General features: G+C 41.3%; 2 protein-coding genes across 36 annotated transcripts in view; one reads left to right on the top strand and one right to left on the bottom strand.

The window, feature by feature from the left end:
* The window catches only part of GSK3B (glycogen synthase kinase 3 beta), a 267,763-nt gene that overhangs the window by 198,013 nt on the left and 46,751 nt on the right, over positions 1-22,999 (bottom strand). For 21 of the 33 annotated variants that reach the window (XM_081571915.1, XM_081571924.1, XM_081571923.1 and 18 more), the window contains one exon: positions 19,441-19,540. The exons of 5 other annotated variants lie outside the window; for them this stretch is intronic. In XM_081571915.1, the coding sequence (XP_081428041.1) occupies positions 19,441-19,540 (100 nt within the window). Of the gene's footprint in view, positions 1-657; positions 1,775-19,440; positions 19,541-22,999 lie in introns of those variants that run through there. 7 more of the 33 variants (XM_081571905.1, XM_081571937.1, XM_081571930.1 and 4 more) reach the window with 1 other exon arrangement.
* Positions 1,143-21,476, top strand: LOC145538950 (uncharacterized). 3 transcript variants are annotated; one of them, XM_081571940.1, is made up of 3 exons: positions 1,143-2,101; positions 4,774-4,874; positions 20,173-21,476. In XM_081571940.1, the coding sequence occupies exon 1, from the start codon at positions 1,143-1,145 to the stop codon at positions 1,800-1,802; it is 660 nt and encodes a 219-aa protein (XP_081428066.1). In that variant the 3' UTR covers positions 1,803-2,101; positions 4,774-4,874; positions 20,173-21,476. The 3 variants fall into 3 exon arrangements, with proteins under 3 accessions (XP_081428066.1, XP_081428068.1, XP_081428067.1); XM_081571942.1 differs by lacking the exon at positions 20,173-21,476 and adding an exon at positions 5,909-6,324; XM_081571941.1 differs by lacking the exon at positions 20,173-21,476 and adding an exon at positions 5,771-6,324.

The raw sequence follows: 22,999 nt of genomic DNA, 5'->3' as shown, positions 1-22,999 counted from the left end.
TGTTGAGATACTACCGCTACTGAGTATCTATCAGCGGCACCGGTCCCTTCTGAAGAGACGAATCAAAGCTCGCCTTCAAACAGAAATGTGGTTATTGAGCAAGTTCATCTCTGGATTAAGAACAAATACTTTGTGTAGTCACACAAGCAAGAAAGAAATGTTAGGAGACGGTGACATTTACCTCTTCCATTAAGCATACAAAACTATGGTAACCCTCGAGACCTGAGCTAACTAAACTATCCCTCATTCCAAAAGACACACTCTGGAAAAGCACATAATGGTTTATGAGTCTTGTCCTTCTCTTTATTCGAAAGGATGAGCAAGCAAACACTTCCATCACTATTTTAAGGTGGAAACACTCAACCACTTAATAAAGCTGACTATCGATTGCTATAAAACTATAACAAAAGAACTAAGTTTCAGACAGAATCATCCAAATAAAAATCACATTCCCCCGATTCAAGGTTAATGAGACCGGGGAAGGGATATGGGAGGAGGAAAAAAGGAAGCTGCCTCATCCTTGACTGAAGACAGGTTTTTGCCCTTTCCCATTACCTCTGTTTTATCAGCAGCTCTCGTATTTTAAGATCCTGGTATTTCAAAGTCTTTTATTTAAAGGGGAGGTGGAGAGGGGTGTAAAATAAAATCAATACTCACTGCTAACTTTCATGCTGCCAAAAGCTGAAGGCTGCTGCACTGGCTTGCAGCTCTCCGCAAAGGAGGTGGTTCTGGGCCGCCCTGACATGATCACTCTTTTTCCGAATCACCTTTTTTCCTTCCTTCCTCCTTTTCTTCCTTTTGTTTTATGTTGGGGTGTTAGGTTAATGATAAATGCAGCATTAAGTTCTCCCACAGGAAAAAGAAAAAGACTTCGTCCTCTTGCCTTTTCACTTCTTTTGTACAGCTATTAAAAAAAGCGAGCGATGTATTTCTCCTTGAAGACAGATCAGTACGAATATTTAACATATAGACGATCCGGGGTTGGGGAAAAAAATACAATTCTCTCCCCTCCCTTTCCTTGGAGGGCAGAAATGGGTGAGAGGTCCTAAAAAATATATATCACGTGAAACGGGGACAAATACTGGATTGAAAATAAGTACTCTGAATATTATATTTTCCTCGGGGATTTTTTTTCCGAGTCAATGAAGAAGGGAAGCGGCGGAAGGATCACGAGTCTCACGCTTGAAAAGAGGGGGGATGGGAAGGAGGGAGGGAGAGGGAGGGGTGGCTCGGAGATGCGTCGGGAAACGCTGCGGCTCCGGCAGCGGCAAGGATCCGGCGGGCTGACGGCGGGGGCCCGGCGTACTGGAAGGCGGCGGAGTCGCGAGTCAGTCAGAGTCGGGCGGTGGCGGCGGCTCTTTCCCTCATTGCGCCAGGAGCAGCTGCAGGCGGCGGCTGGATCCAGCGGCCATGGCGGCGGCGGCGGCAGAGGCAGCTCCCTTCAGACCCCAGGCAGCGGCTCTTCGACTGCTCCCCATACGCCGGGGACATGGGAACCCGGCAACCGCTTCCGTCCCTCGGGGCCCCCTCCCCCGTCCAAGGCACCAGCGCGGCCGCCCTCCCGCCCCTCGCTTCTGCACAGTCCCGCTCAGGAAGTGTCCGCGCTTTGCCCCCAGCCCGGAGCCCTGTCAGCGGCTGCGGGGTCGGCTCCTCCTCGCTTCCTTCCTTCCTTCCTTTGTCACTCGGCCCGGGCTGCGGCGGCGGCGGCGGCGGCGGCGGCGGCGGCAGCGGCAGCACGAGCCCGCATTCGCCCGGGTCGGGGGCTGCTCTCTGTGAGGAGCGCCGTCTGCGCAGCCGCCTAGCTCTTCCCCACTCCCCCTCCCCCCTCCTACTCGTCCTCCGCCTCCTTCCTCCCCCACCCAGCCTTACACCGCCCAGCGTCCCGCCGCCCGCGTAAGAGGCGTCTGAGAATCGCCGGCCGAGCAGGGCGTCCGCCCCCTTCGACAGGGGAGCCGAAGCCCGAGCGGAACCAATCACGGATGTCGTTTGTTTGCGGATCCTCCCGGAAAAAGCCGATCGACCTGAAGAACCAATCAGAAAGTGTCGCTGGAAATTCACGCCCAAGGACGGAAAATTCCGAAGATAGCCGACCGAGGAGAAGGTGGGTTCGACTTGTTCTGTGGCTGGCTGGAGGAGAAATTCGGCAATGACAACAGTGACCAATCAGAGTCGTTGGCCCTCAGGAAAAAGCTTGAAGAGTTAAGGAGGGTGAAGCCCCGAGTCGATGGCGAAACCGCACGGCTGGGCGCCGTGGCCGCTTTGTAATTGGCCGAAACTCCGCTGGGAGTGCAGCTCCCTCGGTGATTGGTGAAGGGAATGGGGCTTCCGAGGAGAGTCTGGCCAGTCAGGACGTCTCCTCCCTCGCCGAGGTGGGGAGAACTAGAGAGCGAAGGGAGGGCGTCTATAAAGCGCCTTCTCATTGGCCTGAAGCTCAGGAGCTGGAATGGGGGCAAAAGGGAAAGGGAGGGAGGCCGAAACTCGTAGCAGTAGCCAATCTGCACTCGCTGCTGTCTAGTCGCAAGACCTAGCTGCAGTGTGATTGGCTTTCGGCCTCCGGCGGCAGTCCTAGGAGCGGGGAGAAGCGCGACTGGGGTCGTGGCGGACAGTCTGACGGGCTCGCCTGCGGCTACTCGCAGCTGGTGTGGAAACCGCATATAGGGAGCGCGAGCCGGTGCGAAACTGCTGTGGTCGGTGGCGCTGGGTTCCTCGCTCCAACAAACTGAGGGTTGAGGGGCTCTCCCCACCCACTGGAGGCTCTCGGCGGGGCGGGGCTAATTCTGCGCGCCCGGGGCTCCCCTCCGCCTGGGAGAGCGCATCCCGAGAACGGGCGTCTTCCCCGAAAGGGCCAGACAGATCCAGGGTGCCTCTCAGGCCGAGTGCGAGTTTTCAGACATTCAACTGAGAACAAAGCTGCTAGAAAGGCAGCGCCCCTGGGCGACCGCGCCCCGCCCAGTCGCGGAGGCCATTGATAAGAGTGAGGGCGACTGCGCCTCGTGCGCGCTGCCAAGTCCGGCCTTCCAGAAAGGCCCCTGAGAAATGAGCTCATGCTGGCTGAGCGCCCTTCTCGGGTGCGACCGGTCTGCGCAGAAGGGCCCCCGAAACCAGGTGAGGGGAAGTGCAGTCAGGGCGGATATCCCGAAGCCTCTGAGGCAACGGGGAGCCAGAATAGCCCTTGGTAGTTTTTGGTTTTGGGGAACTAGGGTGATCTATAAAAGTACTATTTAAGTAGGTTTCGCACATAGGCCAGTGTTCAGATTCCTGTGGTTTGCCCAAGGACAGTGAGGTGTGGTTACAGGAAAAGTAAAATGAACAGTTGCCGTCCTAATTGTAATCCCGTGGTGCCTGTAATTTCCACCTGCAGAGTCATCCCTTTCTATTCAGATACCATCTGTAGCGAGCACATATAAAAATTGATCAGGTTAACTAGCTATTGCTTTGAAAAACTGAGGAGGAACTAAGGACAGAACAAAGTAAGCTTTGATGGAGGACAGGAAAGGTCTAGATAGGGTTTGCAAACTCAAATGTTTATAGGGGCCAGAAAAGTAAAGTAAATGAGTGAAACTGGCCTGGTATAGACAATGGGGAGTGATAAGCAACGTGGCAAATTGGAGTGTCGGTGCTGTAACTGAAAGGAGCAGCTGTTCGGCTCCAGCAGATTGTTGTCTTGAAGAATGTGGATACAGTGGTCCGAGATAGTCTGTCCCCTTCCCCCCATCCCCGCCAGGAGAGACCTTTATAGAGCATGATTTTTGTATGAAATCTCTCGATTTTTACACCAATATTTCCAAACTCTGCAGGCCAAACTAAAAACATTGCAGGGTAGATGTGACCAACCTGCAATCAATTTGTAATCTCAAATCTGGACATAGGTTTTTGATAGCCCAGGAGTGGCAGAAGCTCTTGTTCTTTGAAATGAAGACAAAACATGAGGTCTCTGGATGTCATGGAGAAGGGTGAAGAATGTTGAAAGCAAACTCAGTACATGGCAACTTTGTCAAATGATTGTTGCCTCTCCCTGCAAACTACCATGTAGATCTGTGCCACTAGTCCCTAAACTGCTGTGAGGTAAAGCTAGAAATCCTGCCTTCCTCTTTACTCCCCATCTCTACTCCCAGTTACACTGGCAGGAAGCTGAATGATAAGTGTTTAGGTTATACAAATTGGAAACAGCTATTCTACTGTATATAATAAAGTACAAAAATAGTCTACCTTGAGGTTATGATTGGTAGCTTTACTGTTGCTGCCTTCAAATATTTTGAACTGACACTTGAAAAAAAATCTGATCGGGGGATGGGGTGGGGAGGTAAGTCTTATAGGAAAACAAAAAGCAGTTCAATTTAGAATTAGGACATAAGGAGGGGAGAAATTTATGAGAAAATACAGTACCACTGAAAGTAACATTCAATGATTGTTTCTCTGACCTTTTAAACTTACTCTACCTTCTCACTTGCTGTTAACCACTTATCAGTTAATAGTAATTTTAATATTTATGTGTTTATAATGTGCCAGATGCTGTTCTTAAGTGTTTCACACATGCTATCTAAGATAATCATGTGGTATAAGTACTGTTACCACCTCCACGTTAAAGATAAGGAAACTGAAGGTCAGAAATATATACTGACTTACCTAAGGTCCACAGAGCTAAAGTAAGCAAGACCTAGGATTTAGATTCCTTGTACTTCTCTCAAACACAGTCCTCACCTCCCCTGGTCTTGCTTTATCTTAAAGTCTAAGCCTTATGTTTTCAACTGTGTGTGCTTTGGGTTCCGTTAGGGCTCATCAGTTGGTCCTTTGGAGAGATCAGTGATTCTGAGCCAAAGTAACAAACCAGAGGGCTAGAAAAAGATACAGGAAAGCAGAGTGACACAGAACAGGTGAGTATTGTAGTTGGGGGGATGAGGTGGGTAAGCCTGTCCAAAAGATAAAATGCACAATGAACTGGCTTCTAGAGTAATAATAAGTGTTTGTACAATACTTTGCACTTAGGAAGTACTATTGTTAATGAAGTTTACAGAATATCATTATGGAACTATTATTCTGTTTTTACAGATGAAGAAACTACACAGATGTCTTGCTCAGAATCACTTAACTACATTTTTAACTGAAACTAGAAGAAAATATAGGCAGGTGTAATGATGAGGATAGCAAATAGAATATGAGATGCTGTTTATTTAGATGAACCCAGAGTCTATCAGTTCACACAGAAATCCACAAGCAAACCCCTTCTAGGATCTCCTTTACTTAGCCAGCATATATTAAATACCTAAATGATGTTGGGTGCTGGTCTTCAAAATTTAATAAGTATGGTCTCTGCTCCAGATACTTGCACTCAGATACTATGAGATACAGAAGAGTTGTTTAGTAATAAGCCCTAGGAAAGCCTTCCAGTATTAAAGTCAGTGTGAAGATTAAGAGGAAAGAAAAATAAATGTGCATTTACTGAGTGCCTGTTCAGTGCTTCCCTAAACCTCAAGAGACAGGCATTGTTAACTCCTGTTACCAGATGTGGGGTAAATGAGCAGTAGATACATTGCACAAGGTCACACAATTAAAAAATGGCAGAGCTGGGATGAAATCTATAGTCAAGAATATTTGATCCAGCCTCTTTCTATTAATACTAGATCTCTCTATCTTCCATCAACAAATAACATTGTTTATACCATTTATGTAAAATGGCATGTGTGTGTGTTTGCAAACCCACACACAGAAGTCTAGAAATACTAATTTTGATGGCATTTTCGATGATGCTTATTGTATTAATTCTTTCCAGTATTGTCTTCATTTTCCACCTTTACATAAGAAAGAAAATACTTAAAAAGAGAAAACAAAGATAAGACTGCAAAAGAACGAAAGAAAAGAAGTAGCAGTGTGAAACTTCTCAGTGTGATTAAATCAATTTGATTTACAGGATGCTGCGCTAGATCTTAGGAATATAGGAGTGTGAGGATGAATAAAAGTCATTCAGAGGTGACTGTCTTGCTCCAATCTTAGAGGAGCTCTGAAAGAGTGGAGATGTGTAAACAGAGAACACCACAATGTCATCTGAACAACTGTGGAAGAAAAGTAGCCCAGAGATCATTTTCCAAGCTGGATTTCAACGACTGGTCTCAAAAGTTGAGCATATATACCCAGAGGTTTTATAGGATGATCCTTTGGAATGCTGGAACCACTAGATCTTATTTTTATCTTAAAAAGTAAGAAATTACCTTTCTAATGGTTACTTTACTGGTAGTTACTAATGCCCTCCTCAGTCCCTACATCAAAGGAAGAGGTGTCACATGGTCCATAATACAGGGACACAATAAAGGAGATGAATCCACAGCCTAGAAGGGACTGTGAATATGAGGTATGCTCCTGCTTTTTAAATTTTTCAGCAACATATGACACTTGTACTTAATTAACTGGATTTCGAGTCACATTATTTGATTTTTAACTAACTTGACCATCATGCATTGAAAATGATTCCTACAAATAGTCAAGTATAGATAAGTGAACAAACAAAAGGCAAAGCTGACATTCTACTCTCAGTGGGATCTCTACATTCAGTTCAGTGCAGTCGCTCAGTCGTGTCTGACTCTTTGCGACCCCATGAATTGCAGCACGCCAGGCCTCCCTGTCCATCACCAACTCCCGGAGTCTACCCAAACCCGTGTCCATCGAGTCGGTTATGCCATCCCACCATCTCATGCTCTGTCGTCCCCTTCTCCTCCCACCCCCAATCCTACCCAGCATCAGGGTCTTTTCCAATGAGTCAACCCCTCGCATAAGGTGGCCAAAGTATTGGAGTTTCAGCTTCAACATCAGACCTTCCAATGAACACCCAGGATTGATCTCTTTTAGGATGGATTGATTGGATCTCCTTGCAGTCCAAGGGACTCTCAAGAGTCTTCTCCAACACCATAGTTCAAAAGCATCAATTCTTCGGCGCTCAGCTTTCTTCACCGTCCAACTCTCACATCCATACATGACCACTGGAAAAACCATAGCCTTGACTAGACGGGACTTTTGTTGGCAAAGGAATGTCTCTGCTTTTAAATACGCTATCTAGGTTGATCATAACCTTCCTTCCAAGGAGTAAGCTTCTTTTAATTTCATGGCTGCAATCACCATCAGCAGTGATTTTGGAGCGTAAAAAAATAAAGTCTGACACTGTTTCCCCATCTATTTCCCATGAAGTGATGGGACCAGATGCCATGATCTTAGTTTTCTGAACGTTGAGCTTTAAGCCAACTTTTTCACTCTCCTCTTTCACCTTCATCAAGAGGCTCTTTAGTTCTTCACTTTCTGCCATAAGGGTGGTGTCATCTGCATATCTGAGGTTATTGATATTTCTCCCGGCAATCTTGATTCCAGCTTGTGTTTCTTCCAGCCCAGCCTTTCTCATGATGTACTCTGCATAGAAGTTAAAGAAGCAGGGTGACAATATACAGCCTTGACGTACTCCTTTTCCTATTTGGAACCAGTCTGTTGTTCCATGTCCAGTTCTAACTGTTGCTTCCTGACCTGCATACAGGTTTCTCAAGAGACAGGTCAGATGGTCTGGTATTCCCATCTCTTTCAGAATTTTCCACAGTTTCTTGTGATCCACACAGTCAAAGGCTTTGGCATAGTCAATAAAGCAGAAATAGATGTTTTTCTGGAACTCTCTTGCTCTTTCGATGATCCAGCGGATATTGGCAATTTGATCTCTGGTTCCTCTGCCTTTTCTAAAACCAGCTTGAACATCTGGAAGTTCACGGTTCACGTATTGCTGAGGCCTGGCTCTACATTAGTCGCATCAATAAAATCAACAGGTTAAAATCAATAATGAGCTAATCAAATTTGACAAGATACAGGCCTGAAATTTCTGGAATGCTCAAGAATTTTTGAAATATGAAGATACTATCCACTGATTTTTAGTCAAAGGCTACCCTAAGTATGAGGTGTAGCTAATGCCGGTGTGAAGTTACATATATATTATTATAATGTAATAATGACAATATTTTAAAACAATTTTTACTTTATTTAAGGCCCTAAACTTTTATTCTTCTAACACCCTCACTGTACCCTCAAATTATTAACTGTCCAAGAACATAGTCTTTTCAATGTTTTGGTAATTGTGAAGATTTCACACTGGCATAAGCTACATCTCATCATACTTGGGGTAACCTTTAACAAAAACAAGTGAATAGTAACTTCATATTTCAAAAATTCCTGAGACCAAAAATTTCAGGTCTGTATCTTGTCAGATTTCATTAGCTCATTATTAATTTTAACCTATTGATGTGAAATGCCAGGCTGGATGAATCACAAGCTGGAATCAAAATTGCCAGGAGAAATGTCAACAACTTCAGATATGCAGATGTTACCACTCTAATGGCAGAAAACAAAGGACTAAAGAGCCTCTTGATGAGGGTGAAAGAAGACAGTGGGAAAAGCTGTTTAAAACTCAAAATTCATGGGGAACACATGTACACCCATGGCTGTACATGTCAATGTACGGGAAAAACCACTACAATATTGTAAAGTAATTAGCCTCCAATTAAATAAATTTTTTAAAAAACTCAAAATTCATAAAACTAAGATCATGGCATCCAGTCCCATCACTTCATGGCAAATAGAAGAGGAAAAAGTGGAAACAGTGACAGGTTTTATTTTCTTGGGATTCAAAATCACTGCAGACAGGGACTGCAGCCACAAATTTAAAAGATTCTTACTCTTCGAAAGAAAAGCTATGACAAACCTAGACAGCATATAAAAAGCAGAGACATCACTTTGCCAACAAAGGTCCATATAGTTAAAGCTATGGTTTTTCCACTAGACGTACAAATGTGAGAGTTGGACCATAAAGAAGGCTGAGTGCTGAAGAATTGATGCTTTTGAACTGTGGTGCTGCTGCTGCTGCTGCTAAGTCGCTTCAGTCGTGTCCGACTCTGCGCGACCCCTTAGACGGCAGCCCACAAGGCTGCGCCGTCCCCAGGATTCTCCAGGCAACTGTGGTGCTAGAGAAGACCAGATGTTTTATAAATCTGTTTTGTGGTGCTGGAGAAGACCACATGTTTTATAAATAGGCATAATATTTGAGGGCTGATATTAAAGTATTTTACTAGTAGAGTATAACAAAAAAGTTTGTAGACCACTGTTATAAACAAAAATTAGTTTTTTTTGATGATGGAAGGGAAGAACATTCTGGGCAAAAAGAAATTATGCAGTGGCAGAAATGTATGTAATAAGGTATTCAGAGAGCTGGAGTAGTTTGAAATTATGTAGCAGATAAGATCTGGATGTACAGAAAAGAAAGGGAAACAGTTTCAGATAGTAAAGGTGTAGTTATGTAAATTACATTCTATGAAATCCATATTATGCAGCCAGAAAAAAAATAAATACAAAGATTAGGAGCAACTCGAATAATACTAATTTTAAAATATAGAACTTCAGATTGTATATTACCATATTTCCAATTCTGAAAAATATATGAACATTTGGGTCAAGATTAAGAAGGAAGACAAAAATTAGAATAATTTTGTTAATATATTGGCACATTTAATTACAAATGAAAATATTCACTTTAAATGTTTTCATTTCATTTTTACAATAACTTTTCCACATTTTGTTGTGATCCACACAGTCAAAAGCTTTGACATAGTCAATAAAGCAGAAGTAGATGTTTTTCTGGAACTCTTACTGGTTTTTTCAATGATCCAACAGATGTTGGCAATTTGATCTCTGGTTCCTCTGCCTTTTCTAAAACCAGCTTGAACAACTGGAAGTTCACGTTTCATGTACTATTGAAGCCTGGCTTGGAGAATTTTGAGCATTACTTTGCTAATGTGTGAGATGAGTGCAATTGTATGGTAGTTTGAACATTCTTTGGCATTGCCCTCTTTGGGATAAGAATGGGATTGGAATTACTCAGCCATTAAAAAAAATACATTTGAATCGGTTCTACTGAGATGGATGAAACTGGAGCCCATTATACAGAGTGAAGTAAGCCAGAAAGAAAAACAACAATACAGTATACTAATGCATATATATGGAATTTGAAAGATGGTAACGATAACCCTATATGCGAGACAGAATAAGAGACACAGATGCATGGAACAATTTTATGGACTCTGAGGGAGAAGGTGAGGGTGGGACGTTCTGGGAGAATAGCATTGAAACATGTATATTATCATATGTGAAACAGAACACCATTCCATGTTCGATGCATGTGACAAGGGCTCAGGGCCGGGGCAATGGGATGATCCAGAAGGATGGGATGGGGAGGGAGGTGGGTGGGGGGTCCAGGAAGGGGAACACATGTAAACCCATGGCTGATTCATGTCAATGTATGGCAAAAACTATTACAATATTGTAAAGTAATTACCCCCCAACTAAAATAAATAAATTTATAAAAAAAAAAAAAAGAATGGGATTGGAATGAAAAGTGACCTTTGCCAGTTCTGTGGCCACTGCTGAGTTTTCCAAATTTGCAACACTTTCAAAGCATCATCTTTTAGGATTTGAAATAGCTCAACTGGAATTCCTTCCACTAGCTTTGTTCATAGTGATGCCTCCTAAGGCCCACTTGACTTCACATTCCAGGATGTATGGCTCTAGATGAGTGATCACACCATCGTGGTTATCTGGATTATGAAGAATCTTCTGTGTATTCTTGCCACCTCTTCTTAATGTTTTCTGCTTCTGTGAGGTCCATACCATTTCTGTCCTTTATTGTGCCCATCTTTGCATGAACTGTTCCCTTGGTATCTCTTATTTTCTTGAAGAGATCTCTAGTCTTTCCCATTCTATTGTTTTCCTCTGTTTCTTTGCATTGCACTTTAGGAATGCTTTCTTATTTCTCCTTGCTATTCTTTAGAACTCTGCATTCAGATAGGTATATCTTTCCTTTTCTCCTTTGTCTTTTGTTTCTCTTCTTTTCTCAGCTATTTGTAAGGCCTCTTCAGACAATCATTTTGCCTTTTTGCATTTCTTTTTCTTGGGGATGGTCTTGATCACTGCCTCCTGTATAGTGTTACAACCTCCATCCATAGTTCTTCAGGCACTCTGTCTATCAGATCTAATCCCTAGAATCTATTTGTCACTTCTGCTGTATAATTGTTAGGGATTTGATTTAGGTCATACCTGAATGGTCTAGTGCTTTTCCCTACTTTCTTCAATTTAAGTCAGGATTTTGCAATAGTTCATGATGTGAGCCACAGTCAGCTCCTGGTCTTGTTTTTGCTGACTGTATAAAGCTTCTCCATCCTTGACTGCAAAGAATATAATCATTCTGATTTTGGTATTGACCATCTGGTGATGTCCATGTATAGAGTCTTCTCCTGTGTTGTTGGAAGAGGGTGTTTGCTATGACCAGTGTGTTCTCTTGGCAAAACTCTGTTAGCCTTTGACCTGCTTCATTTTGTATTTCAAGGCCAAACTTGCCTGTTACTCCAGGTGTTTCTTGACTTCCTACTTTTGCATTCCAGTCCTCTGTAATGAAAAGGACATCTTTTTGGGGTGTTAGTTCTAGAAGGTCTTGTAGGTCATCATAGAACCATTCAACTTCAACTTCTTCAGCATTACTGGTCAGGGCGTAGACTTGGATTACTGTGATATTGAATAGTTTGCTTTGGAAAGGAACAGAGATCTTTTGTCATTTTTGACATTGTATCCAATTACTGCATTTTGGACTCTTTTGTTGACTATGATGGCTACTCCATTTCTTCTAAGGGATCTTGCCCACAGTAGTAGATATAATGGTCATCTGAGTTAAATTCACCCATTCCAGTCCATTTTAATTCACTGATTCCTAAAATGTCAATGTTTGCTCTTGTCATCTCCTGTTTGACTACTTCCAATTTGCCTTGATTCACGGACCTAACATTCCAGGTTCCTATGCAATATAACTCTTTACAGCATTGGACTTTAGTTCCATCACCAGTCACATCCACTACTGGGCATTGTTTTTGCTTTGGCTCTGGCTCATCATTCTTTCTAGAGTTAGTTCTCCACTGATCTCTAATAGCATATTGGGTACCTACCAACCCGGGGAGTTCATCTTTCAGTGTCCTGTCGTTTTGCCTTTTCATACTGTTCATGGGGTTCTCAAGGCAAGAATACTGAAGTGGTTTGCCATTCCCTTCTCCAGTGGACCACATTATGTCAGAACTTTCCACTGTGAAAAATTCTTAAAGAATTGGGAATACCAGACTGCCTTACCTGCCTCCTGGGAAATCTGTATGCAGGTCAAGAAGCAACAGTTAGAACTGGACATGGAACAACAGACTGGTTTCAAATCATGAAAGGAGTTTGTCAAGGCTGTATATTGTCACCTTGCTTATTTAACTGATATGCAGGGTACATCATACGAAATTCCAGCACAAGCTGGAATCAAGATTGCCAGGAGAAATTATCAGTAACCTCAGATATTCAGATGACACCACCCTTTTGGCAGAAAGCAAAGAAGAACTAAAGAGCCTCTTGATGAAAGAGGAGAGTGAAAAAGCTGGCTTAAAACTCAACATCAAGTACTCTTGCCTGGAAAATCCCATGGACGGATGACCGTGGTAGGCTACAGTCCATGGGGTCGCAAAGAGTTGGACACGACTGAATGACTTCACTTTCACTTTGAATACGTACGCTAAAAATCTGGTGAACTCAAAGGGAAGGGCCTGACATGCTTTCATGTGAAACCCACTATGGAATAAATTATCGCTTAAAAAAAAAAAAAATCAGAAAACTAAGATCATGGCATCCAGTCCCATCACATCATGACAATTAAATGGGGAAACAGTGAGAGACTATTTTTATGGGCTCCAAAATCACTGCAGATGGTGATTGCAGCCATGAAATTAAAAGACGCTTACTCCTTGGGAGGAAAGTTATGACCAACCTAGACAGCATATTAAAAAGCAGAGGCATTACTTTGACAACAAAGGTCCGTCTAGTCAAAACTATGGTTTTTCCGGTTATCATGTATGGATGTGAGAGTGGGACTATAAGGAAAGCTGAGTGCCATAGAATTGATGCTTTTGAACTGTGATGTTGGATAAGACTCTTGAGAGTCCCTTGGACTGCAAGGAGATCCAACCAGTCAATTCTTAAGGAAATCAGTCCTGAATATTTGCTGGAAGGACTGATGCTAAAGCTCCAATACTTTGGCCACCTGATGCGAAGAACTGACTCATTTGAAAAGACGCTGATGCTGAGAAAGATTGAAGATAGGAGGAGAAGGGGACAACAGAGGATGAGATGATTGGATGGCATCACTGACTCAATGGACATGAATTTGAGCAAGGTCTGGGATTTGGTGATGGACAGGGAAGCCTGGCATGCTGCAGTCTAAGGGGTTGCAAAGAGTCTGACATGGCTGAGCAACTGAACTGAAATTAATATTTATTTGGTTTTAAAAATACATTATGAATCCTGAGTCACTTCAGTTGCGTCCAACTCTTTGCCACCCTATGGGCTGTAGCCCTCAAGGTTCCTCTGTCCATGGGATTCTCCAGGCAAGAATACTAGAGTACATTGCCATTCTCTCCTCCAGGGGATCTTCCTGGCCCAGGGATTGAACCCACGTCTCTTACGCTCCTGCATTGGCAGTTGGGTTCTTTACCACTAGCACCACCTGGGAAGCCCTTAAAAGGAAACTGGCTCCCCAATAACCCATTTCTTCACTGTGATTCACATATTCCTCAGAAAGTCTCTCTTTATATGCCGTTAACAAAAACTCCAAATTTCTCGGCAACCTTTCCAACACTAACATTTTTACTGATAATCCTTTGTAGTATGAGTTAAACTGTATTAATAAGACTAGGCAATATTCATTATATGCAAGACATCTGCTAGGCACCTGATATAAAGAAGTACATGAGCCACCTGAGTGGCTCTGTGCCCTTAGGGAGCTTATCCTCTGGTGAAACAACCTCATGAAAAGCTAAATAAATAATTATTTTAGATAACACTTGAATCCATAAAAAAAGACAACTTAATTTGCTAATATAATTGTGTGGGAGGTGAGTGCATGCTCTGTCATGTCTGACTCTTTGTGACCCAATGGACTATAGCCCACTAGACTCCCCTCTCCATGGGATTTTCCAGGCAAGAATATTGAAGTGGGTTGCCATTTCCTCCTCCAGGGGATCTTTCCAACCCCAGGATCGAATCTACGTCTCTTGCATCTCCTGCACTGGCAGGCAGATTCTTTACCACTGCACCACCTGGGAAGCAATATGGTTGTTACTTGTGGCTCAATGAATTGCTCATGCTGTCCTAAATATAACAGGTAAATGAAGGACACTTTGATCTAAAGTGAAACTTAAAGGATGAGTAGTAGGCTTTGGAAATGAAATAAAAGAGAGAGGAAGTAAATTATTTTCCACCACTTCATCTCCAACCCATCAGACAAATCCCCTTTTTAGTAAACATAGGTTGGTCGAAGTGTCAGAGCAATTAAGGACAGTGTAAGTCTCTTCATTTGACTTTAGGAAAACCAGTTTGGCTAGAAGAGAAGCTGATAGAGGAGACTAATTAAAGATAAAGCTTAAAAGGTCGTTTGGGGCCAGATTTGAAAAAGCTTTGAATGTTACACCAGGAAATTTGGGCTTTGTCCTGTAGACATTGCAGAATTATGGGAGGTATTTAAGCAGTTATAAGACATTGTCACTGCAAGAGAGCCTCTGAGTTAACACACACGGTGGTTTTTCTCTGTTGCTTAAAATGTGCCCATGGTAACAAGACAGCATATTTGGTCATGCTTCTTAAAACCAACGAGAGAGTGAGTGATAGTTGCTCAGTTGTATCCAACTCTGGGACCCCATGGACTATAGCCTGCCAGGCTCCTATGTCCATGGGATTCTCCAGTCAAGAATACTGGAGTGGGCTGCCATTTCCTTCTCCAGGGGATCTTTCTGACCCTAGGATTAAACATGGGTCTCCTGCATTGCAGGCAGATTCTTTACCACCTGAGCCACCAGGGAAGCCTTTATAACCAATGAAGTATGCCCTAAAGGGAAAATAGAGGACTACTCGAAAAGGTACAGTGTTTGAAACATTGCCACTATGAAGTAGACTCTGGTTGTATTATAAGTTTCATTATCAAGCCTTTGATAGATCATGTAAGTAATTTTAACATGTAAAGGAACATACTATTAAAAAGGAAGAAAACCCTCAATGAATGCTTTTAGTTTTTTATGCTTGTCATATTTTTGCTCCAGAGAGGGTATAATCATGTGATTAATACATTATAACTGATTAGATTACTTTGAGCTGTTTCAGTTTTATTTCTTTCACTCCATTTCTATTCACAATCTTAAGAAAGAGCTTCTTTAGACAAGAGTATAAATATTTCCACATTGAATTGGGTAAGTGAATTCACATGAATTAAAAATAATATGTATTGATCAAATTCTTTGACTTAAGTATACCTCTTTACAATGTTCTAGGTAATTCAACCTTGTTTGTTGTGCATTAAATGTATTAAATAAAGGTCTGCAAAATTCTCAGTTGGAACAGATACTTTAAGAACTCGTTATTGTTTAGTCACTAAGTCGTATCTGACTCTTTGCAACCCTATGAACTGCCTCATGCCAGCTTCCCTGTCCTTCATTGCCAGCAGTAAATAAAAAATGGGTCATACTTTCTTGTTTACATAGAAATAGGACTCACATCTCATAATACAACAAAAATCTTTAGTTCTTTATATCTGGTTGATGGTGAGTGTGACAAGAAAATTGTCCTTCTGTTTCTTGGCTATTGAATAGTTTAACTTAGAATAGGGGGAAACACTTGAAGAGAAATCAAGTCCTGTGGATTATCCAAGAAGGAATCCAGAATGCAGAGAGAGCCTCTCCCTCAGGCCACAGTTTTTATGTGACTTGTGGCCATCAAGATGCATCATTGTTCTGACTTCATTCCTGTGCCCTGTGGGGTGGAATTCTGAAAGGGGATGGGAGAGAATGCACAAAGCCCTAAAGTTATGTGTGCTCCTGAATAACATCCAGATCAGACAGTAGTAGGCAGTACCACAAATCAGACCAGCAAGGATTCTTGACAGAGAGGATTTATAGCTCAGTTTTGTAAATTCATTAATATTTCACTGTGCCTATTGTTCATTATTTTTATAATTTATATTGTATATGCATTGGTAGTACCCAGTAGTTGAAGACAAAAGTAATAATTTAGGAAAAAGAACCCTAAATCTTACTTTTTTAGGAAGTCAATAACACAGATTTTTTTTTTCCTTTTTAAGAAATCAACATGTCTGAGACATCTGAGTACCTCCTCTTATCAGTACTCTTCTCAGTTCAGTTCAGTTCAGTCGCTCAGTCGTGTCCGACTCTTTGCGACCCCATGAATTGCAGTACGCCAGGCCTCTCTGTCCATCACCAACTCCCGGAGTCCACCTAAACCCATGTCCATTGAGTCGGTGATGCCATCCAACCATCTCATCCTCTGTCGTCCCCTTCTCCTCCCGCCCCCAATCCTACCCAGCATTAGGGTCTTTTCCAATGAGTCAACCCTTCGCATGAGGTGGCCAAAGTATTGGAGTTTCAGCTTCAACATCAGACCTTCCAATGAACACCCAGGATTGATCTCTTTTAGGATGGATTGATTGGATCTCCTTGCAGTACAAGGGACTCTCAAGAGTCTTCTCCAACACCACAGTTCAAAAGCATCAATTCTTCGGCGCTCAGCTTTCTTCACCATCCAACTCTCACATCCATACATGACCACTGGAAAAACCACAGCCTTGACTAGACGGGACTTTTGTTGGCAAAGTAATGTCTCTGCTTTTAAATATGCTATCTAGGTTGGCCATAACCTTCCTTCCAAGGAGTAAGCGTCTTATAATTTCATGGCTGCAGTCACCATCAGCAGTGATTCTGGAGCCCAAAAAAATAAAGTCTGACACTGTTTCCACTGTTTCCCCATCTATTTCCCATGAAGTGATGGGACCAGATGCCATGATCTTAGTTTTCTGAACGTTGAGCCTTAAGCCAACTTTTTCACTTGCCTCTTTCACCTTCATCAAGAGGCTCTTTAGTTCTTCTTCACTTTCTGCCATAAGGGTGGTGACATTCGCATATCTGAGGTTATTGATATTTCTCCCGGCAATTTTGATTCCAGCTTGTGTTTCTTCCAGCCCAGCCTTTCTCATGATGTACTCTGCATATAAGTACTCTTCTACTTTCTTACAATTTCAGTACAGTTTTCATGTAAAACTGTAAATTCTTATCAAAAGTGATCCAGTTATTCCAAATTTTATCATTAAATACTTTGACTGTGTTCTGTAATGTTTATAAATCTTGCTTATTTGTGTTGGAAAACAAAGGAAAGGCAATACTGAATATCCTGACTCCATTACTGTGCCCAGCTGAGCTATTTCAAGTCCTAAAAGATGATGCTGTTAAGTGCTAACTCAACATGCCAGCAAATTTGGAAAACTCAACAGTGGCCACAGGACTGGAAAAGGTCACTTTTCATTCCAATCCCAAAGAAAGGCAATGCAAGAATGTTCAAACTACCACATAATTGCACTCATCTCACACGCTAGCAAAGCAATGCTCAAAATTCTCCAAGCTAGGCTTCAACAGTACATGAACCAAGAACTTCCAGATGTTCAAGCTGGGTTTAGAAAAGGCAAAGGAACCAGAGATCAAATTGCCAACATCCATTGGATCATAAAAAAGCAAGAGAGTTCCAGAAAAAAATTTATTTCTGCTTTATTGACTACACCAAAGCCTTTGGTCATAGCAAACACCCTCTTCCAACAACACAGGAGAAGACTCTACACATGGACATCACCAGATGGTCAACACCGAAATCAGATTGATTATATTCTTTGCAGCCAAAGATGGAGAAGCTCTATACAGTCAGCAAAAACAAGACCGGGAGCTGACTGTGGCTCAGATCATGAATACCTTGTTGCCAAATTCAGACTTAAATTGAAGAAAGTAGGGAAAAGCACTAGACCATTCAGGTATGACCTAAATCAAATCCCTTATGATTATACAGCGGAAGTGACAAATAGATTTAAGGGACTAGATCTGATAGACAGAGTGCCTGATGAACTATGCACAGAGGTTCGTGACATTGTACAGGAGACAGGGATCAAGACCATCCCCATGGAAAAGAAATGCAAAAAAGCAAAATGGCTGTCTGAGGAGGCCTTACAAATAGCTGGGAAAAGAAGAGAAGTGAAAAGTAAAGGAGAAAAGGAAAGATATTCCCAAATAGGAAAAGGAATACATCAAAGCTGTATATTGTCACTCTGCTTATTTAACTTATATGCAGAGTACATCATGAGAAACGCTGGGCTGGATGAAGCACAAGCTGGAATCAAGATTGCCGGGAGAAATATCAATAACCTGAGATATGCAAATGACACCACTCTTATGGCAGAAAGCGAAGAACTGAAGCCCTCTTGATGAAAGTGAAAGAGGAGAATGAAAAAGCTGGCTTAAAACTCAGCATTCAAAAAACAAAGATCATGGCATCTGGTCCCATCATTTCATGGCAAATAGATGGGGAAACAATGGAAACAGTGACAGACGTTATTTTCTTGGGCTCCAAGATCACTGCAGACAGTGACTGCAGCCATGAAATTAAGAGACACTTGCTCCTTGGAAGAAAAGTTATGACCAACCTAGACAGCATATTAAAAAGCAGAGACATTCCTTTGCCAACAAAGGTCCATCTACTCAAAGTTATGGTTTTTCAAGTAGTCATGTATGGATGTGAGAATTGGACTATAAAGAAAGCTGAGCACCAAAGAATTGATGCTTTTGAACTGTGGTGTTGGAGAAGACTCTTGAGAGTCCCTTGGCCAGCAAGGAGCTTCTACACCAATCAATCCTAAAGGAAATCAACCCTGAATATTCATTGGAAGGACTGATGCTGAAGCTACAGTACTTTGACCACCTGATGGGAAGAACTGACTCATTTGAAAAGATGCTGATGCTGGGAAAGATTGAAGGTGGGAGGAGAAGGGGATGACAGGATGAGATGATTGGATGGCATCACCGACTCAAAGGATATGAGTTAAAGCTCTGGGAGTTGGTGATGGACAGGGAAGCCTGGCATGCTGCAGTCCATGGGGTTGCAAAGAGTCAGATACAACTGAGGGACTGAACTGAACTGAACTGTGTGCCCAGAACTGTACCAGATATAGTGGGAAACCGCTGCACACAGCAAATTGAGAAAACTGCTTCACATGTTTTAAAAACTAACTATGGTCTGTTCAAGTGCATTTTTAAAAAATATTTTCAAGGACAAAGGTTATGGCTTCCTTCAGAATTTAAAAACAAATCTCTTACAGGGTCAAGTCAGCTGGAACTCTATGTAAGTAAACTATTCTGTGGAAGTTAAGCTTTTAATCTAGCATAAGAGGAGTTAAAGTAAAGTACTTCTAAGCACCAGGGGGATGATCAAGTGAAAAATTCATCAACAGGAGTTGCCAGAAGACAAACAGTTTACCTTTATATCTTTCTTCCCGCTTGAATGGAATTATGTTGGAATGTAAAGCATTTCTCTTGATATCAGTTGATGCTGTGCACATAATAGGAACTCGCTGATGCTGGCAAAATAAGCAATATGATTACAACTGAAAAAGTGAAACCTAATTATAACCATTAAAATTACAACTTTATATTTGCACGTGGTGAAGGACTCTGAGGAATTGTCAAAGAATAAAAACATGTTCTATTTGTTAATTTTCTGAAAGTTTCCTACATTAAATGTTTCTATTATTGTTGCTGGAATATTACTTTGGTATCAAATTTTATAAAGATATTCAGATATTTAACAGAGAGTCACAGCTTGAGACAAACTTTTCTGTCCACTAATGGGATTCAAACATATCTTGGCATATTTGGCAAATTAGTAGGTTTATACTGCCAAGATGCTGATTTACTGAAGGGTTTTGGCATAAAGACTGTCAAGAAGTGCGGTACTATCAAGGAGAAGGGTTGGCCAGGCTCCTTTTTTGATCACTTTGCACTGTTAGAATGTACTAGTCAGTATTTCAGAAGATTACTCTTGGATTGAGGGGACAATGCTTACCTATCTTAAAGATCCATACTCCAATGCAGTCTTGTGGACTCCTCTTGGAAAATACCATAACCAGGAATAGGAGTGCACTAAAATCTTCATTACATCACAGAATATAATCTAGAGATGAGTGATTGGGCCTTGTTTCTACTTCTGCAGGAAATATGATATAATTTTGCAGTATTGGAGTCTCCAGAAAACACAGAAGCATTTTGATTCCTTGAGGAACACACTGGAGATCATGAAAATGGCCAGTAGAAGGTGATGGTAACCTGGCTTAAGGGGACTGACTCAGCAATGAGTGCCAGAAGTGTTCTAAGACAACAGAAATCTCAGCAGGGGACATCTGTATGGCCACAGACAAAACTTGCTCTTGAGTCCATGTAAAACACTATCCAAGGGCTCTTAGGAACTATGGGCAGGGGACTTAACAAGAAGCAGGAAGTCTTGCATCAGCAGGGAAAGGCAGGAGCCAGTGAAATATGGATTATAAAACCACTAGTAATAAGTTTATAATTATGGTTTTTAGTTCATAAAGAATATGATATGTGAGAAGTGACTCTGTTGAATCTCATGCAGTGCTCCCCACTCCTACATGCTGCTTATCTGACCATTTCAGGGAGTTAAGGCTGCTGATAGTTTTTAAAATATTGGGCTTATATGTCTTACAATATGACTCATTAATACATGTTAAATACAATTCTTCATCTGTGTTAAACAAAAGAAACAGTGATATATTCCAATACTGGGAGAAAACTAGCTGGACTGGCTTTATTACTTAAGGTCCTTTGAAAGAGTAATTTTGGATGTATACACCCAAAAACACTGTTTTTGGAGCCTAAACCTTGCTCTAGAGGCAACTCTAGGGGTTTATTTTTCATATAGTGCTTTGTACCTTAAATGAACATAGTATTGGAAGTGTACCAAACAAAACATGTAAGGTAGATAAAACAGGTAATATTATTTCCACTTTACAGATTAAAAATGGAGGCAAATAGAACTATAATTAATTAGCTTTTCTGGCTCAACTTTACCACATTGATCAGTAAATATTTACTGAGTAGTCACAGTTATATGACATTCCACTATGTTCTTGGAATAACACTTTTAAAGGCATGAAGGTATTCTCTGAGCAGGCAAGAGAAATCACTCATAAAATGAAAGTAGTATATAACCTGACATTCTTTAAAAAAATTTTTCATGGGCCTTCTTTTTCTCATTGGTCTATTTACTCCCTTTATGTGTTACGGTAATTGGTGGCTTTTTTAAGAAAAAAAATATTGTAATGTATTTTTATGTATTTTTAATTGGAGGATAACTGGTTTACAATATTGTGTTGGTTTCTGCCATATATCAACATGAATCAGGCATAGGTATATTTGAACCCACTTCCTACCTCCCATCCCATCCCACCCAGTAATTGATGTTTAATAACTGCATAAAAATAAACACACTTTGAAAGCCAATACTCTAGGAGTACAGAAGAATGTTCATGGATCAACCACATGAATCAGAGATTTTTTTTTTTAAAGGAAAGATGTACATACAGAGTTCTACCAGATTTGAAATATGGTTGCAATTGGAGTTTAACTAGGGAATACACTAAATACTTAATATGTATAAAGTACTTTTCTTAATGAGAGTAAATCAAGAATATGAGACATGACCACTGCCTTTAGTAATTTTTAATCTGGCTAGGAAGGGATGAGACAGATATATAGAAAATAAATAGATGAACAAAGTCCTACTGTACAGCACAGGGAACTATATTCACTATCGTGCAAAAACCCATAGTGGAAAAGAATATGAAAACGAATATATGAAAAAAATGAGTCACTATAATATATCAGAAACTTACATGTGAAAAAGGCCTCAATAAATATTTGCCGAATGGATGAGAAGTGCTAAGAAAATGAGAGAATGTCATATATATATATATATATATTCAGTGACAGTTGAACTTGGAGAATGGAATACTTACTGATCAGACCCATCTTGCATATTCACTCCTGCATACATAACGTAATGTCTCCACAAGAAAAAGAAAAATTCTCTTATCAAAAACTTTTAAGTGAAAAGGCTAGAACAGCACATTGACAAAACTATAGTTACCCCTGGCCACTATAGTCCTATTACATTTAAAATTTTCAGTAGGATATTTGCCATACCCAGAAAAGCAGCAGGAGGTGCAAGGCCAGCATCTAGAAGGAAATCTGGACTTATATCAAGAGAACAAGGGATTATCCACTGTCTCTAGGATGAATGAGGCATCTGAGAAACAGTAGAATTCGAGAATAGAGTTGAGATGCTGACTCATTTAAGGATTGCAAAGGTATGGAAATAGTAGAAAGAATAGTTCAAGAGGATAAGCACTAGACCATTATATCATTTTTTTTAAAAGACTGCAAAATGATATATTTATCATTAGAAAGTCATTAGAGTCCTTTATAACTAGAGTCAGAATTATGGAGGTGAAGTCAAGTTGCAGATTAATTTTGAATAGATGAAAGAATAATTCAGCTAAGGAAATCAGGGATTAGAGGTAAATTAAGAGTATACTTAGAAGATATGAAGATACTGATGTTTATCTTGGAAGCAAAAGAGAAACTATCCCGATACCAGGAGTGTCTCGGAGGAGCAACTTGAGATCAGCATGATGATCACTGTAGAAGCCAAGAGGCGGCCTACAGACAGGTGCTCTTCTAAGTTAAGATTTGCATTACTTACTAATACAATGGAAAATTGAGCATAGCTTGGAATCTCCTTCATGGAAAAGAGTACAATTTTAGATAATCCACACTGATATTTTGTACTTTTGCAGGGAACTTGATACTCTATAGGATTTGGGAAAGTGAAAGTTGCTCAGTCGTGTCCAATTCTTTGGGACTCCATGGACTATACAGTCTATGGAATTCTCCAGGCCAGAATACTGGAGTGGGTAGCCTTTCCCTTCTCCAGGGGATCTTCCCAACCCAGGGATCAAACC

The sequence above is a fragment of the Giraffa tippelskirchi genome, chromosome 2 (assembly GCF_054371585.1).
Source record: "Giraffa tippelskirchi isolate mGirTip1 chromosome 2, T2T-mGirTip1v1.2.pri, whole genome shotgun sequence".
NCBI classification, from domain to species: domain Eukaryota; kingdom Metazoa; phylum Chordata; class Mammalia; order Artiodactyla; family Giraffidae; genus Giraffa; species Giraffa tippelskirchi.
Note: the sequence above shows the minus strand (reverse complement) of the source record. Positions and strands in the feature narration are given on the sequence as shown.